The 18,760-nt window shown below is 39.6% G+C and overlaps 3 protein-coding genes across 3 annotated transcripts; 2 read left to right on the top strand and 1 right to left on the bottom strand.

Annotated features, from left to right (window-relative positions):
* Window positions 1-1,075: 1,075 nt before the first annotated feature.
* On the bottom strand, window positions 1,076-4,104 carry rps28 (ribosomal protein S28). The gene is made up of 4 exons (XM_078264398.1): window positions 4,014-4,104; window positions 3,691-3,738; window positions 2,477-2,599; window positions 1,076-1,210 (listed from the first exon to the last, which is right to left on the bottom strand). The coding sequence occupies exons 1-3, from the start codon at window positions 4,050-4,052 to the stop codon at window positions 2,477-2,479; spliced, it is 210 nt and encodes a 69-aa protein (XP_078120524.1). The 5' UTR covers window positions 4,053-4,104; the 3' UTR covers window positions 1,076-1,210.
* A 1,288-nt stretch (window positions 4,105-5,392) lies between these two features.
* Window positions 5,393-10,046, top strand: LOC144526664 (potassium voltage-gated channel subfamily V member 2). Its single transcript, XM_078264276.1, has 4 exons — window positions 5,393-5,925; window positions 6,046-6,679; window positions 7,721-7,846; window positions 9,717-10,046. Exons 1-4 carry the CDS (start codon window positions 5,393-5,395, stop codon window positions 10,044-10,046), a joined length of 1,623 nt encoding a protein of 540 aa, XP_078120402.1.
* A 2,450-nt stretch (window positions 10,047-12,496) lies between these two features.
* Window positions 12,497-18,173, top strand: insl3 (insulin-like 3 (Leydig cell)). Its single transcript, XM_078263508.1, has 4 exons — window positions 12,497-12,541; window positions 13,789-13,827; window positions 17,094-17,316; window positions 17,971-18,173. The coding sequence occupies exons 1-4, from the start codon at window positions 12,497-12,499 to the stop codon at window positions 18,171-18,173; spliced, it is 510 nt and encodes a 169-aa protein (XP_078119634.1).
* The last annotated feature ends 587 nt before the right edge of the window (window positions 18,174-18,760 follow it).

Below are 18,760 nucleotides of genomic sequence, written 5' to 3'. Positions count from 1 at the left end.
CCTCTATGGGAATTTAACATAGGGGTGTACTGACTTATGCCCCCTGTATTTTAAGGAAGAACATTTATTTACGATACATTATTCATTCACAGAGAAAATTGGTGTTCTTAAAGGTTGGATTTTTCCTCATTTTTTTAAATTAAGGAATTAAGATCAATTTCCAAAAGATGATTTGGGTGTATTTACTTATGCTTTGTACTTTAGTTTCAGTGGGCAGAGAAAGTTTGTGTCATTTATATAGAGATGCTTGTGAGAAAACTACTAGTTTTACTTAAGCACAAGAAGCAATACAATGTAAAAATAAGCTCTTACAAGTAACAGTCCTGCATTCAAAATCTTACGTAAGTACTAAAGTATTAGGATCAAAATAAAAGTTCTGTTCTTGCAGAACAGCCCAGTTCTGTATGTCTGTGTTTTTGATTATAATTGTATAAATAAATAATAAATGTTGCAGCTTTCAATTACTCACTATACCTCTTAAAAGTTTAATCTATAATTTTAGTTGATTTATATTTTGTATGAATGTAACTAGCAATTAAACAGTCTATTCATTAAAACTGTAGTGGAGTAGAAGCATAACATTGCATGAAATAGAAATACTAGTTACCTCCAATTTATTTACTTAAGTACATTAATTGAGTTACATTCCACCACAAACTAATCATATTAACTTTGTTTGTGGTACTAACATCAACTCAGATTGCTTCATTTTGCAGACATTTTAAATGTTCTTACCACAACAGACACACTGGATTACAATCACATTCTAAAATATGGATTTTATCATAGTAATGCATCTACTGAAATTACAAAGGTCGTCATTTATGCAATGTGGCACTTCGCAGTAACCTCAGAATACCATGAATGAATAAGTCCAGTGCATTTACACGTGTGCTATCACACTGCCTCTATACCTAGAACACACCTGACAAACCAATAACCAGGAGAAAACTAACTCAGCTAAATTGACCACTTGTGTCTTCACTGCTGCAGCCTCAAGAAATGTCCGTTAATCATTATCAAAACCGTTCACATCTACTTAACTATACGCATTAAAAACACAGGACATCCACGCTCATCTTAATAACCAAATTTATTTCAAAGCATCTGAACAAGTGAGATCGTAGGCCATTTCAAGTGAAACATCAGATTCAAGCGGACATCATCCTGCTTCACAGTATGGACTCGCACCTCAAAGCTTCAGCGGGCCCTGTAGAGACAAGAAATCAGTCACACACACACACCCCATCTAAAAAAACAAGACACATTCAACTAAATCAGCAAAAAACAATACCTCTGTATAAACCTGATACTTGCAGGGTTCTAGTTCAGGTGATATTGTCAAGTCTCATTTCTTATATTTTAAACTTTTTTTAACTCAGCCCTGTGTCCTGCATTTGGCTGGTGCTCCAGGAGGAAATTCTGAGAGAATTGCATTCAGTCCTGATGACCAGCTCCAAGAACCACAGAACTAAACCCATGCATGGACACCGCTTAAATGCACAGTAAACTACAAGTCACTTAATTACACTTGGAATAATAATAAAAACAAAAACAGAGTTTTGTTTTGGGGTGGGCCATGATTGGTTAGTTGCATCACTGCCATGTTTAATTGTGTAGCTGCAAACAGCAACACAAGTGAAAGCATGAAACAACAACCCCCCCCATCCCACCCATATGAGTGGTTGACAGTTAAAACTTCAACATAGTGGGGTCAGAAATACACTTAATAGAAATATAACCCTGTTACATAACACAATACAGCTCAAAATGCTGTGAAATAATCCTCCATTTCAGAAGCTTAAGTGTTCAGCTTTGTAGACACTGTCAAAAAAGCTCTAGATTAAATTCAATGGTAATTGTGAGGCCACATACTGGTGGTTTTGTTATTAAACTGTACTGAAAGATTTTTTATAAAAGCGTTGTCCACCCCCATTTACGTACAGAGGACAGGACACTGAAACACCTTCCAATACAACACAAAACACGGCGATTTCAGTCTGAAATGAAGACTTCTTTCATAGAGATAACACTTACTTACAAGAAAGTCTCCTATATGGTTCCAGGGCTTTGATTATGTTGCTGCCCTGATCTGTTACCCACACTATTCAGCTGAGGGAGCTAGGGTCGAGTTTTTTTAACGTTTCTTCATTCGGATCCACTTGCGATCCATTCCATTCGGAATAAACAAACAGTTTACATGCTTCGTCCTTGTTGCATTATTCATTAAGATAATTCTAAACAGATTTCTGCAGTTCAAACTCGGAATGGTAGTTGAGAACGTGAGTTATAATGGCCCACGTATTTAAAAAGTGTCGGGTACAGTTAACGTGTCGGGCCGGGCTCGGACACAACGTGCTCAGGTAGGGTCGGGCTTGATATTTTGGACCCGATCTAAGCTCTATGCCAACTGTTGAACAATTATCAGTGAACAGGGCAACAGATATGGCTGGGTTTATACCCCCCACCCCCTCACCTATCGCAGCCTCCTGGCTTCTCTTTCAGACTCCAGAAGTGTCAGCACATCTCCTTCTCTGACTGGGCCCTTCACGTTCCTGATGATGGAGCGGTTGCTGTCGTCCATGAACTCAACCCGGACCTGCAAGAAGATCGGATGAAGTGACATGATTAGACTGAAATACAAGTCGAGCCTTCAACATGCTAACGGGTAAATCTGACATGAAGTTAGTCATCCACTCTAACGTTTACACAGGTATTTAAAATCAAACAAATAAGCTCATGGAAAGTTACAGCAATCACATTTGATAGAGTCTACCTGAGTGACTAACACTTGAGACCTTTAGCAGAGCTCAACTACCAACTCTAAGACATTGTTCCGAAAGGGAAAAGTCATATTATACACACACTTTGAACATACCCTGATCAATCTTTTTTTTGGTACACCCTGCACTAAACCGTACAACCTTCCCAGTTTCCCATATTTAATTCTTATAATGCCCAAATTCAATGCTGTCTTTTTTTAAACTTTATCCTTGCACTGCTATAGTTTTTATATATTACTATATTTACATTATTCTCAGATACTGTCCATATTTAATGCTGGTCTCTAGACTTTATCCTTGCACTATTGGACCTATTTGCACTACCACCATGACACAGAGCACCTTACCATACATACTGAATCACAGGGTCAGTCCCTGCAAGCGTCTCATGCTTATACATCCCTTACATCCATTCATGTGGATTTGCTTTTGTAATCATCCTGTTTGTGATGTATGTGAATGTGTATGATGTCTTAAGCTACAGGAACCTTGATTTTCCCCTTGGGGATCAATAAAGTATCCATCTAGTTATACTGTATACATTTGTTATTGCATCTTTTTATTGTAACATATCTATTCAGTATTAATGTTCTTGACTGTAGCAGTACTTTGCCTTATTGTTTATTCCCTTTAATATGGTTATTACACGCACCAAAGACACCAAGGCAAATTCCTTGCAAGTGAAAACTGGAAATAAATGATTCGGATTCGTCTTGCGTATAAGAGAGACAGAAAACACGCAGACATGAGTTTAAGATACGTAAAACCAACCGCAATCTGCAAAGTAAGATATTTCCGGATCTACCGTTTTAATTTTGTAGGTACTTTGATCAATTCGGGATCAAAGAGAACCCCTGTTTTTCACGGTGTAAGATGCTAACTCCGAGCCATTCTAAGCATAAGTTACCTGTGTACACTGTCCTTGGGAACCAGTTCTTCCGAGCACCTTGGTGACCTGAAACAACAAAATATTAGTGAGATTGACGACAGAGGCTTTCGAACTAAAATAAGTCCAGAACAGTTCACAGCAGGCTAACAGTGAACTAGCTAGCTGGCAGACATGGACGGGCCTCCATGATGGATGCACGAGAGCCGACGTGTCGTACGCTAAATAATGTATAAAAGTAAATATAGCTTCAATGTTTTGGGACCGTATAATACATTAGTTGTTACTGTAGCCATATATCCGTTCGGATATGAGTATTTCCACCATAATATACATTTTCTTACTCTTGCGAGCTTGATCGGCTGCACGCGGCTGGCGTCCATGTTGTCAGGTTAGACCGGAAAGGAAGTCACGTGGTGCACGGCAGAGATATATGGCAACTGTGCTTCTTATTTGTTTTTTAAATTCACAATTTTATATTGACTGTACTTAAATTAAGGAACGATTCACCAAATTACTTAATAAAATATACTTTAAAATTATTGTTTTTAATCGAAATTTCATTTAAGATTCTCACTTCCTTTTCCGGCGAATGGCCAATACCATTCACGCAAATTGTCATGGGTGGAACCCTGGACCGTACCATTAGTCATCGTGTTGTATCCTTTTTGCCATATCACTGATTTTAACTTTACAATGTGGAATAATAGAGACAACTACGGCAATTGTCTCCGTTGTTTAACACCTATTTTGATCATGCATGCAATTGTTAATTGCTTCCTGTTGTATATTGAATTCTTTCAGAGACTACAAATATTTGACAGTTTTTTGATTGGGATGTCTGTAACACACACACACACACACACACACACACACACACACACACACACACACACACACACCAGAGTGTGTCCAACAGTGTAGCCACCTGAGCATACATACATATTTATTTTTGTGGCATGTTCACATTATTACAGTGCATGTTTTACTTACATTTTAAACTATCGATTTAGTAAACTGAATAATAGTTTGATCTATACAGTCATCATTGTCATTCAGTGTCATATAACCAAAATTGGATTTTTTCTTCTTCTTCTTTTAACTTTGCTTGACTATGTTTTGATAAACTAATATGCTAGTAATTTATTATAAAGGGATCAATGCCAAACTGGGATTTTATTATTAAGAAAATATATATAAAATATAGAACAAGGAAACAATTTTACCATATATTCATTTCTGGGGATGGAACTTTTAAAATCAAGTTAAGAAGGACAATAGCTGGAGCTAGCCAGTGTAATCTATCTGCAGCATTAATGTGAACTTCCTGTGCTAAAGGTCTCCATAGCCTTGTTAACAATGTAACACCAGTCATCACACCACTCTCTCCGCCTTTCCCCCTCTCTCAGAACTCAAAGCCTTAAATCACAACACTAATCCTCTTGAACAGTATTTTTAACTTGCGTTTAGATAGAAAGAACAGCAATGGGATTAGAGAATCAGTAAAGAGCCTGAATCCCTAACACATGCAGTTGATCTTCTTGCACGCCGAGAGACAAGCGCGGTAGCTGTTTCTTTATCTTTATTTTAACCTGAAAGCAGTTTTTTAGAGGACAATATTCAGCCTAAATGGAGATCTTGTGGAATACTGTTGTTGTTTTTCCCTGACTTGATTGGCACAAAACGTTTTTCTTATTGGTTTGTCTTCTGACGAGCTGTCACAATGGCAAATGCAATGCCAAAGTTGAAAGTGCTGAAAAAGCGTCGCTCCAGTCTTTTTTCAACCATAAAACGGGAGATAAGTTTTTCACAAAGCATTGAAGAACAGGAATTCCCCTTTTCACAGGACAGCTCTGTGAAAGCATGGACATCTATGGACAACCTTGATGCACCTGGTGAGAAAAAAAGTGCAACAAAAGATCAGAAAAAACCTGCATCAAACCCAAGGAAATCAAACATTGTTAAGCTCAACGTAGGTGGAAAGTTGTTTCACATCCCAAAGCATTTGGTCCTCAAACACCCAAAAACCAGGATTGGAGTACTAGCCCTCTGTAATGATCCGACCAAGCGGCTGACGCTCTGTGACGATTACAATGTTCAGAATGACGAATTCTTTTTTGACAGGGACCCCCTGTTTTTCCACTACATCTTCCACTTTTATTGCAGTAATGTCCTGTGGGTGATGGATAGTCTCTGCCCTGTCAATTTTGAGGAAGAGATGCAATTCTGGGGATTGAAGCTGAAGGACACTCCAAGGTGCTGTATATATTTAGTACTCACTATGTTTATTGTATAGTTTGGTCTGTTGCTGTTTGTTTATTTCAAGCATGATGAGCTCTTGTAAAAATAGACAATAAATGATCTTCTTCTTCTCAGGTGCTGCCGCATTCTGTTTGAGGAGAAAGTGGACGACATCAGAGACCAACTGAAGGTGAACCAGGAGTTGATTGATGAGATTAAGCCTCACGAGGATGGCGAGGGATACAAGAATATGTTTCTTGGAAGCTTTCGGAAGATCCTCTGGGACTTGATGGAGAATCCTTACTCCTCACTGTCAGCCAAAGCCTTTGCTGTGTTTTCCAGTCTATTTGTGCTTATCTCTATTGTTGCCATGACAATGAACACAGTAAAGGAGCTCAGGCAGTACAAACTTGGTGACAAAACCTACATGGAGTGGATAGAGGTATCTTCCATCATTTTCTTCGCATTGGAGTACTTTTTGCGGTTACTCACCACATCCAACATCAGACATTTTTTGAAGAGTGCACTCAACTTTGTGGATGTGGTGGCTGTTATGCCATACTTCCTGCAGATCATTTTTGAGACATTTGTTATGGATTCAGAAGACGTAGGTGCAAAGGAAGATTTGAAGACCATGGCAAGGGTCAGTAAAGTCAGCAAGGTGCTGAAGGTTGTCAAGTTGATGCGCATCTTCCGTATCTTGAAGCTTGCCCGTCACTCCACAGGCATGAGGGCGTTTGGTTTCACCATCCGACAGTGCTCTGAGCAGGTATGGAGGAGTATAAAACAAGACAAATCTAACAGAAACACAAACATACATTTACTGTGGTGGGGACATACACAGATAAAACAATGGAACACAGAGTTTAAGCAGTTATAATCGGTATATGACTATGGTTGCTCGTAGTGATAAACCCCCCACATAAGTATCACCCAGTTTAGCTTCTTTAAGCTCATTGTTTCTGTTTTCAGGCCTGCAACTTTAATGTTTTGGTCTCACTGCTCTTATCAGAGTTGTTTCCAGCTGCAGCAGGCAGCTGTTTTCAGCTTTGCATACCTGCCCAGCACCAAACTGCAGACAGACAAAGTAAGCTGCTAGCTGGTGAACACGGTGGAGAATTGAGGTGGTGGAGACCAAAAACAGAGCTAAAAGCAGAGTGAATGTTGGCCCTTTGTCCGGTGGCCAAAAACATGACTCCAAATGAATGCTAATGTCACTCCGTATCTGCTGGTAGGCAACGTTCTGCTGACAAGCCACCATAGCAACTTTATAAGATGATAAAATGCCAATAATGTTTGTTTTCCCTACCACCTGCGTGGTCAAAAAAATCAATTGATGCAGGTTTAATGCTAGCTCAGGATCTGAGCTGAGGGGATACAATAAACAGTCATCTAACAGCACAATAGGTTTTTAAATCCATCATTTTTGCCTAAGAAATCAACACGCTCTTTTTTTCTTTTGTCCAACTTACTACTGTTCTCCCTTAGAGCTGCCGCCTGTGGTGAGACAAATCTAACACATATGACACATCAGTAAAGGAAAGCTTATCCAAACAAGCATGTGCGTCATTCTCGGCTCAGTTGTTCCTGGCAACTACTGTATTTTAGGCCATTCATGTTCAAAATACTGTAAGTATAGTGTACATTATGTGGTAGTACATGCAGCATAAGATGTAGGTATTCTAGGTGAGTCACAATAAAGCTTAAAACTATCATGTGACCGGATGGGTGGTCCCAAATGTATAAATATATTGATTACCAAATATGAATAGGCACTGCTGTTGACATGTACTCTTCTGTCATTATTTAGGTGTGCTGTCTGTTTCTGTTCATTGCCATGGGCATCTTCACCTTCTCTGCTCTGATGCACTCTGTGGAGGTGGATCAGCCTGGGACACCATTCAGCAGCATACCAGATGCCTGGTGGTGGGCTGCGGTGAGTAGGATCAACGTCAACGTCTAATTCACTAACATTTCTTTTTGGTGACTTTGCCTTGATCTTGGCTGGATCCAAGTAGTGTAAAGTTAGTTAGTTTTCCCCTTTCTTACTATTTCACTCGATCTGGACGGAAACATCATGAATAAACATATTCACATTAACAGGCAGCGTCAGATGGCCGCCCACCAAGAGTCAGGTTCTGTTTGAGGTTTCTGCCTAAAAGGAAGTTTTTCCTTGCCCGCTGTTGCACCAAATGCTTGCTCTTGGGGGGAATTGTTGGGTCTTTGTAAATTATAGAGTGTGTTCTAGACCTACTCTCTCTGTAAAGTGTCCTGAGATAACTTCTGTTATGAATTGACACTATAAAAAAAAATTTGAATTGAATACCAGGCAACACCTGAACAGCCATTATTATTAATGGAACAAAGGATGGTGCACAGCATTAAGAGGATTCAACCAGCTCTTATGGTTTCCGGTTCTTCCATGAACACATGACAAGATGGTACTTAACTGATGAGTGAGGGCCACCAAACTGGCCTGTGCTTAAGCACCAACCATTCACAAAAATGAATTCTTACCTGCACTAGGCAGCAGATGTCTTGCAACTAAAACAACATGGTAACCAAATGTGTTCTCTCCTCCCAAGCTTATTATTTAGGGGCTATCTTGGTAACTTTCTGCTCAAGAACATCCGTTTCCTATTGTGAGCGGCATTTGTTTCAAAGCCTGTGATTTGATTACCCCACGTGTCCAGCCTCTACCTCTGCCCCAAACCAAGATGTAACAGTATGTTCTCACTGTAAAATCATGACTTGTTGTTTCTGCATTTCTGTTTGTGTCCTTGTTTCCAGTCCTTGTGCTAAGCTAAGCTAACCCACTGCTGGTTCTAGCTTCATACATAACAGACATAAGAGTGGTATCAATCTTCTCATTTAACTCTCTGCAGGAACATAAATAAGCAAAATATTTCCCAGAAGGTCAAACATTTCCTTTAATTATTGGGAATGGTGAGTAGATAGCAAATTGGTGACAAGCTATTTGAGAAAACACATTCGGACTACTAAAGAAATTGCCTGAGTTGGCAGATACCTTTTTTTGTCTTCTAGTTGTTGGAATTGTGTCAAACCCATTTGGCAATTGACCATGTAAATATAGAACAATAGGGTGCAGTTTATTTAGCTAATTATCTATTTAATTTTGCAGGCATTGTGCAGGAATACATATTAAAAGGCTCCACTACTTTGGATCCTGTTTTCTATATCCTGTTTCTGTTTCATAGCTTAATTTAACATGGCAAACTATGGTAAGAAATAAGATGTAGTATTCCTCTGTTGCTGTTCCTTTTTGTTCAGTGTAATAGTGACAACATCCTCAAATTTGACTTGCTTCTTTTTAATTTACTAGTGTACTTGTCATCAGCCTGTGTTGCGTGCACTCTCCTTAAGAGACATTTGGTTTTTTTTTATTTATCTGGTGGCAGCTGTCCTTATATGTGTCCAATCCCCTCTAATTCGATGTAATGCGTCTTGTTTGTGGCCAGACACAGTGATTGCTTTCGAGAGATGGAAAGTGTTGCAGTGCAGTCTTGGAGGTTTATTTGATTCTGTTCATGTTCAACTTTGCAACATGGCAACTGATCAGGAAACGTTTAAATTATTGGACTCTTCCATGGCCATGGGGTGGTTTCAGGCAGACTGAAAGGCACCATGAGGATGAGCCCTTCCTCTTTGGGACAAATAAAGAAATCACAATATTTCATTTTCCTGCCATGCTCTAAATGTCTTCATGTTAAATGTAAAAAACAAAACAAAAACAGAATACAAATCATGCATGTAAGCTGACTCACTTTACTCTTTTCTTCCTACAGGTGAGCATCTCTACTGTGGGCTATGGTGATGTCGTACCTATCTCCTATCTCGGCCGCTGTGTGGCGTTTGGCTGCATCTCTTTTGGTATCATCCTCAATGGCATGCCCATCTCCATCCTGTTCAACAAGTTTTCCGACTATTACGCCAAACTGAAGGAACAGGAATACACAATTTCAAACACAGAGCGCACCTTCCAGCTGAGGAAACGTATGAGGCGCAAGTTTGACAAATGCTTCACACCCCAGCCAGAGGAGTCTGATGACGACATACACTATCGGCCCTGTGTTAGTCAAACTATCCATGAAAGGGAGGATTTAGCTGCCCACTAGTTGCGACCTCACTCACCCTAAATGGCCTTATCACTCATGGGTCCAGAAATTGTAAGACCCCATCTGCCTCCAACTCTGAGCCTATGTGATTTAAGATAAACAATCTAGGGGAGGGGGGAATGTGGGCAGAAGCAAGTTGAGATAAGCTTAAAGCCTCAGCTTTACAGTAAGTGTCATTTGCACGCTATGGGCTATCTGTCAAATGGACAAGATGCTTCCGCTGGACAGCTTGTTTTCTGTTTCCAAGAATAGCACCTAAGCACGGAAACGTATTCCAGCTAAACTGTTTGACACAAAGAGGTCAAGTTGTATCAATATTAATGGGAGTGTGATACTTGTGAAGAACTCTTGTCATTGGAAGTACTGTTAATGAACTATTGTGGACAACAACATGGTCTCTTACATTTAACTTTACATTCTTAATACTTCGCACAACAGACAGTATAACTTTGATTTGAATGGCAATGGCAATTATTTATCAAATGATGTAGCCACTTTTTAGACTGTACATTGTAGAAAATACAAGTCATCCCCTGTGCAAAGCTCTTCCATGTGCCATGCTTTATGTGTCGGCAAAATGGTATTCTCTGTCCAGTCACTCTTGATGGCACCTAAATGGGAAGAGAGGTTCAGTATGTGGGGTGTCAATAGCCATCAAGAGCATGAGTGTAATTTTGTCGTCAAGGATTACTGGGATTTGCACTTGCGCCTCCTGTCTGGTCACTCAAGGGCAAAGTCGGAAACATTAGATCCACTGTTTCTCAAGCTAGTTACTCGGGCAATGGTGCATATAAACGTTGTCCAACATGTCGGTATTTGACATGATTACAGCAAAGAGGATTTACTGAGCTAAGAACAGTTTCTTGGCCTGTAGATGGAAGGATCAAGCATGACTCTTTCCTGTAGTCAAACCCTTTCTGTTTCCGGCTGGCTGTGTTAGCTCATCTAAGATCATTAAACAAATTCCTGTCCTGGGTACTATAGAGCTATTAATAGTCAGAAAATGTATTATCTCATCCAGACATATTTAAAGGTGCAGTAGGTAAGACTTATAAAACTAACTTTCTGTCATATTTGCTAAAACTGACCCTATGTTCCAGTAGAACTACATGAAGCAGGTAAATAAAAAAAATCCGGCTCCTCTGGCTCCACCTACAGCCTGTCAGGGAAAGGCGGGAGGGACTGAGAAGTTGTTGATGTTCAAATTTTTTGGCTAAGTCCTGGATCTTCGCAATCCTACTTACGGCACCTTTAACACGCCGTATTGGCTACTTACTTATTAACTCAATGCAATGGACAAAGACTACAGTCACAGTTTTTTTTTGTAGTAGTAGATCTGTTCAAGACTGTTTTGTTTGGCCCACTGGTTTTAAGAGACAGATTTAAAAGAACAAAAATATGTTCTTTGTTTGGTCATGACTAATACCAGCACCTACTAGCACTGACTGATTCACACCACCTTTCCAACTATACTGAAGATGTGTTGTGTCTCTGGTCATGACAAAACACCCTGTACCTGCCACGCCCCCCCTGATTTACAAAAGCAGCACCCTGTGAAGCATTAGACCTTGACTTTACCCATATGGAACATATTTAATTGTATTGTACTGTATGTTCAGTGTAATCAGGGGCAAATCATCAGAACAACATACCTAATGCTTCTGTTTTCCAAGTTTTCTGCACATACAAAACACCTTGAAGGATAAGACTTTGTCCATTAGTGTGTCCAATTTCTGTTTATATTTTTCTGTAATGACACAATGGTTTCAAAGGTTTTTGATTGGAGTCAATGGTTGAAATCTGTTGAGCAATTTGACAGCTCTTGTGCAAGAACATGTATAACTGTATGAATGTGGTAAATACTGCATAGGTAAAAAAGTGCAAACAAAATTTGACAAAAGCTGCTGTGTATTTCACTTAACAGGGATTTCTAGTCATTTCATTCATTTTCAGTTACAGTAATATACATGTATTCCCTTTTCAGTAATGAGAGCAGTGGCTGAGCAAATTTTCTGTAAAATGTGTCAATATTATATTGTGTCATCATTTTTCTTAGTTGTGCTTAAAAACTAACCAAAAAACCAACAACATGCTGGAACAAATGAACATAGCTTTTATTATGTATCATAATGTATACATGTTCTCAAGACCCTGAGAATGAAAAATGAGTATAGTATCTTGCTCAATAAAAAAAAATCTGTTCTGCTGCATCAAAACTATTATCATGACCATCCACATTCCCTTTAGATGGACTTGAAGACCATTGCTATTACAGTAGCACTTTATAGTAGCACAGCTCATTCATATGAGGGACGATGCTGCCTGTCTAATAGTATTACAGGATAAGCCAATGGGAAAGATGCCAGTGGTTTACTAGTCTTGTCAGCATCAATAAAAACTCAATAGTACTAAGAGATCCTGGCTGTCTCACATGACTCAGCCAGGACTGAATGGACAGGAATAGATGCAGCCAAGAGGGACATCGGGCAAAGGACAGACGCAGACACACGGACAGACAGACAGACAGACAGACAGACACATGTACACATACAATCTTTGACACAACAGAAATAGGGTGACAATACCGGATACACTGATACACAAGCATGGGTCTATACGTATTTTATATTTATTTTTTCAAGATTATTCTTTTTGGCATTTTAGGCCTTAGTTTGAAAGGACACATAAGGTGTGAAAGGGTAGAGGGAGGGGGAATGACATGCAGCAAAGGCGAAGACTGAAAGCTGTTTCATGCTTATCGCGTTCAGCGAGGTCAGGGTGCTGCGGACGGCGGCACATGGTCGCCACGAACCATCTGGTCTTTCATACTGATTGCGGTCAGAGTGGCCTAAAGAACAGACTTCTTCTCTACTGTAGCCAATCATTGCAACGCCGTCTATGCGACCGCATCAACATTGTTACAAAATCTTGGAGGTGTGCGGCTCGCAGAAGAAGAAACAGCTTTGAGCCTCTGTATATGGGCCGCACGCTCTACTAGGTGAGCTACCCAGGCCCCATAAGTTTGAATGACCATAAAGCAGTAAAAAGTGATTTTAAGTACTTAGCCAACAGGTGCTATTCAAACCACCAGCACACAGCAACATTAGCATTTATTTGGAGTCCAATATTTACTCTCCCTGCAGCTCTGTTTTGGTCTCCACCAACTCCTGAGGAAAACATCTGGCTCTTTAACTGCTAAATGTCATTAACTTTCTCTGGCTGCCATTTAGTGCTGAGGAGGGAGTGCACAGTCATTTTATCAGAGCAGAAAACACCGTGCTTTTGCTGCTTAACAAGGTTGATGAGAGCAGTGGGACTGAAAACAGTAAAGTCAAAACCAAAACAAGGAGCTGAAAGATGCTAATATGCTCTGTAGAGCTGAGGGGAACTGGAGGGACGAGTGATAATTCTCTATTCATGCACTATGAACGACCCTTTTCACAAGACGCAGTCCTTTGATCCAATCTTTGTATAAAATATCAATTAGAGCAGCTTCAAACTACATCAATAAAGAAACACATCAGACTGGGAAACAAAAAAAACAACATAAACGTATGACTAATTTTGCATCTAATTATGGTGGCCCTGAAGTGCCAAACAAGACATATCACAGAACATAACAATAAAACAGAAAACACTGAGGCATTGATAGTTCACAGTAGACATTTCTCTTGAGTCCATGGTGACATCAGTGGTACAATGGCCAGTATTGCGATGACCAAAATAAACTGTGGTTAGTTTAACGTCTGTAATATCTGGCTGTACTGACTCATTTGAAAATGTAAATGAACAGCATCAACTTTAACACGTTCTACAAGAAATACAGATTAAGAGCGCTTTCACACCTGTAGTTGGGTAGACTCATAGACAGTTAAATATGGACCAACAGATCCCGTTGCTCTGGACGGAGACCAGTGAAGGATATTAGAAGCACTTTTCCGGTGATGGCTGAGCGTTACTGCGCAGCCTCCAACTGAGCTTGAAGACGTAGATGTGACGTGAGCAACCTGTCTGAAAGTTGTAAGTCTTCTGGTAGCTGTGCCAAGAGAAATCTCAATCATTCCGAATCTTGCAGAGACGGAGAGCGTAGGTATATGTAAGGAGATAACATAGGCACAGGCTAATTATTGCTAACTAAAATGCTAGTTAACATTAGTAATTCAACTTAAACAGCTAATGTAAGTCGAAACTGCCTGCGAGCTTCTCCTGTACTATACGGTAATTCCTCTACTATGAGACAGTAAGTCGCGTGGTTATGACACAATCGTTAGCCTATTTTTACAAAAACGTCTACTACGGAGCAATAACGTGAGATACAAGGTAATGGAGCCTTTTATACATTGTCGTGTTTCTTTAGAAATAAACAATGGACAAATAGAGTCTTTAAATGCTTCAGATGTAAAGTTATTCGCTGTCAAAGTGACGTCAAAATGAATGGCAGTCAATGGGATGCTAACGGGAGGTGATGGCTTGGTAGCCTCAAAATGGCGCCATAGGAGCTACGCGTTGCGGGGAGAGGCTTACCCCCTTGGGTAGACTCGGTGCGATTCGGGGGTGAAGTTGCAACATTTTTCACGTGGTTCTGTTAGCGTTCAGACTGCACTTTGTCAAACGCACCAAACCTTGGAAACAATTGTCACACAGTCGAAACAGTCGCTGGTCTATTGAATAGAATATCAGAGTGAAATTGGAAAAACACTTCTGGTCTCAGAAATAATGGAGCAACATTCAATTTATTACGTCTAGGGTTGCGAGTCAAGGAGATGGCGGCCCTGATGAGATGATGTGTTGTCACACAGATGACCAGCGATGTATGGTCAGAATAGGTTGTGAATCTGAAAGTTATCAATCTTTAAATCATATATAAGTCTATATATTGTGTGCAAGGTTGAAATTGCAGGCTATGCACTGTTTTTTGGTTCACTTGCTGTATTTGGGTCGGATTGCATTCTTACCTAAAGTCAATCTAACTCTAGTGCACCGTTTGCAAGTGGCTCGGAGTTCAGTTGTTTGGTCCGCACCAGAGGGCTATCAGATGAAACGATCCAAGGTTCGGATCAAACAGACCGTACAGCTCAGGTGTGAAAGCAACCAAAGAGACAGTGAGGTTTAAAGAATAAACAGCTAAAGTGTTTTCAATTCACTATCCTGGGTAATAATCTAATCACTGGTTACCAGTGAAGGATATCGTCGTCAGAGGTTAAAATGCCATGCATAGCCAGATTAAGATATAAAAGTGCCACCTTTCACATTTTTCATCAGTGCTTGGAAATATAAAAGTCATCTCTGGCATGATTGTGCAAATTTAGTATAGGGCCTGGGGTAACCACGTGTGTGAATTGCTGCGTCAATATCCTTGACAAATCTTTGCCAGTTGCACTGTGTTCCAGTTAGCTCTTATCCCTCAAGATGTGTCAAGATAAGGTGCAAAGGCAACTCATATTCAAGGAAAATAGTTCACTGTAAGAACATAAATTATGATGTTTTGACAATTTCCAAACAAACATATGTAAATGCTGCGAGCAAAACAGCAGTTCATGTAATTTGTTGGAGAAAATGTATTGCAAGACACAAGATGAAACATTAACAGAGCAACAAAAACAGAAGAGAACAAAAGTGTATCCGTCTGCATTTTGCATTTATGTATTCAAACAGTTGTCGTGTGAGTGTGTGTGTGTTTGTGTGTATTTGTGTGTGTGCTTGTGTGTGTGTTTGTGTTTAGGTGTATGTGTGTGTGTGTGTGTGTGTGTGTGTGTGTGTGTGTGTGTGTGTGTGTGTGTGTGTGTGCATCCAAATCCAATCCAAAAAACAACAACTTTGCACTTAATAATCACATATACACAGTACAATGTAGTGACATGTCATTTCTGCATTCTTATCCCATCCAAGTATTAGGAGCAGTGGACAGCTACTTATAAAGCATACAGGGACCAACGTTCAGTGTCTTGCTCAGGGACACTTTGACATGTGGCCAGAGCCACCTGGGATTGAACTGCCAACCTTGTGTTACTACTCTACCTCCGAGCCATAAAGAACATTAAAAAAACATAAACAGTTGACAATAATAGTATAAAAAATTGTTTGACGGGGTTTAAAAGGGGCCACTCATTCCACAGCCTCCCCTTTGCTTCAGCCTTGATCTTGGGACCGCAAGAAGAGATAGGTTGGAGCTATCCCATTTAGCAGAGATGGAAAAAGTATTCAGATCCATTACTTGAGTAAAAGTACTGATATCACACTGTCAAAATACTCTGTTACAAGTAAAAGTCCTGCATTGAAAAATGTTAAGTAAAAGTATGTACGTATCATCAGGAAAATATACTTAAAGTATTAAAAGTAAAAGTATGCAATGCAGAAAAATCCTCACATTTTAGAAACAGTTCTGTCAATAAACTAAGTGTTTTATCGGCTAACAATTTCAGCTGGACTTGTAGGCCTGTGTATTGTTGGGTAGTTTAATTTATAATAAAATATCATTTTATAAACATGTGTTTTGTGTGCAAAAATCTAAATTTGTAAAAGAACTAGTAACTAAAGATGTCAGAATAAAGTGGTGGAGTAAAAAGTTTAATATTTCTCTCTGAAATGTAGCGGAGTAGAAGTAGAAAGTGACATGAAAAGAAAAGACTCAAGTAAATGTATGTAGCTACATTCCACCACTGCCATTTCAGTAATTTTTACGTAAACAATAAAATCTTAAAATCAAGCCTAAAACGTTTGTGTGCATGTGTGTGCACGTGCAACAACATTTCTAACTTAATACCTCCGATGTTTTTAAGCGGTAGATCACTGTCACATGACACGTTTGTTATCTTGACGAAAGCTTTTAGCCTTGAGGTGACTTGCATCACTCTCACGATGAGCTCTAGATCAGGACATGCTTATCCTTCAACAAGGCTGAATACATCTGTTGGAGAACTCTGACCTCAGCGTTTTTTTTTAAACCACTGCTCCTGGTAACACACATTGACTATATAAACCCCTGCTCTCCACACACCTAACCCTAACGCTCATCTTTCATCCCATTCTGATCCCATTGATTCTCAAACTCTGACCAACAGTAATAACCACCATACAATGTCTGCTGCTAGGTCTTTGGTGCCTCTGATGGTGGTGCTGGTGGCTGCAGTGGGTGAGGCCCATGCACAGGACAGGATTAAGATGTGTGGGAGAGATCTGATACGTCTGGCTGTGACGTCCTGTGGCAACTCACGGGTGAGGAGAAGCATCCTGGAAGCAGACCTGGCCCAGCGGCAATACGTCTCTCACTGTAAGTACTTTATCATACATTTTCAGACATCAGGTGCATTGACCGAGAGTCATTCCTGCTGAACTTTGTGAATATCTGACCACTGATCCAGCAAGATATGGGACTTCACTTTTTACATTATAAGAAAAACAAAACAAGTTCTATATACCTCTTTATGGTGTCTTATTGACTTCTCTCTGTACATTTATCCTGTACTAATGTCTTGCTGTTTCCTGTTGCTCTGGTCTCAAAACATCGTGCCAAAGGACCGCAGTTGAAAATTTGCCAACTGGCTAACACTGGCACAGTCACAGAAATGTTAATTAATGTGCATTGTCCTTTATAAATAATACTAAAGAAATATATGTATATATATATATATATATATATATATATATATTTGTATTTTCTTTTTTTTTATTTCTCAACGTTCAGTTGACATTCATGATTTATTTTTATGTTTAAGTCCTGTCTCTTATATATTAATGTCCTTTTAGCCTTCATTGCTTTATTGTTTGTTAACTGCATACCCTTGGATCATTGGGTTAACTCCAAAATTGTACAATCTGTGTCTTCCCTGAGTGACTTGTGTTTCACAAGAAGTTCCAAGCACAAAACTACACATTTTCAGGGACGTCGTTAAATCCCAGGTGTCTTTCCACCTCCTTTGCACAGGGGGCCAGGATGCCTTCACAGAGGAGCACCAGGCTACGGAGGCATCCCCCAGCCCTCCAGAATCTGACGGGGAAAAGGGTGTCTTCTCCTTGGCTCCTCAGTGGTACACCCTGCCCTCTCGGATTAGACGAGCTGCCGGAACAATGTCTGATATTTGCTGTGAGAAGGGATGCAGCATGAAAGAGTTGATCCAGTTTTGTTAGATGCAGCTCCCTACTTGTCATACAATGAATGATTGTCTTAAAATGTTCTGTGCTGCAACGTTGTTTAAAGGAACCTTTGTTTCTTATTTTGTTATATTTACCAATACACTGTACATCAGTAGAAACATGATCATATTTAATACATTATTTACTATGCCATACTGCAGGGCAAAGGATAACATCACAATGGTTTTGTTGATAAAACATTCAAATTGATATACAGTAATTTATTCTCTGTATCATTGTAGAAGAAGTTTATTTGCAACCCTCAAACTACACTTCAATAAAGCTTTTGATGATTATTTATGAGGGTTTATTTGTTATATTACAAAGTTGGGAGGCTTGCAATATATATATATATATATATATATATAAAAAAAAGTTTGGGGTCACTCCATTACAGACAGAATACCAGCTGATCAGTTGCATTGTTTTTTTTTAACCAGGGCAGCAGTTTTCAGATTACATTATGTGCTTACATAATTGCAAAAGGGTTCTCCAATGTTTTCTCAGTTAGCCTTTTAAAATGATATCAGGTTAGTCAACAGAATGTGCCTTTGGAACATTGGACGAATGGTGGCTGATAA

This window comes from Sander vitreus, chromosome 12, assembly GCF_031162955.1.
Source record: "Sander vitreus isolate 19-12246 chromosome 12, sanVit1, whole genome shotgun sequence".
In the NCBI taxonomy this organism is placed as follows: Eukaryota; Metazoa; Chordata; class Actinopteri; order Perciformes; family Percidae; genus Sander; species Sander vitreus.
The sequence above is the reverse complement of the archived record's forward strand: the minus strand, read 5'-3'. Positions and strand labels throughout refer to the sequence as shown.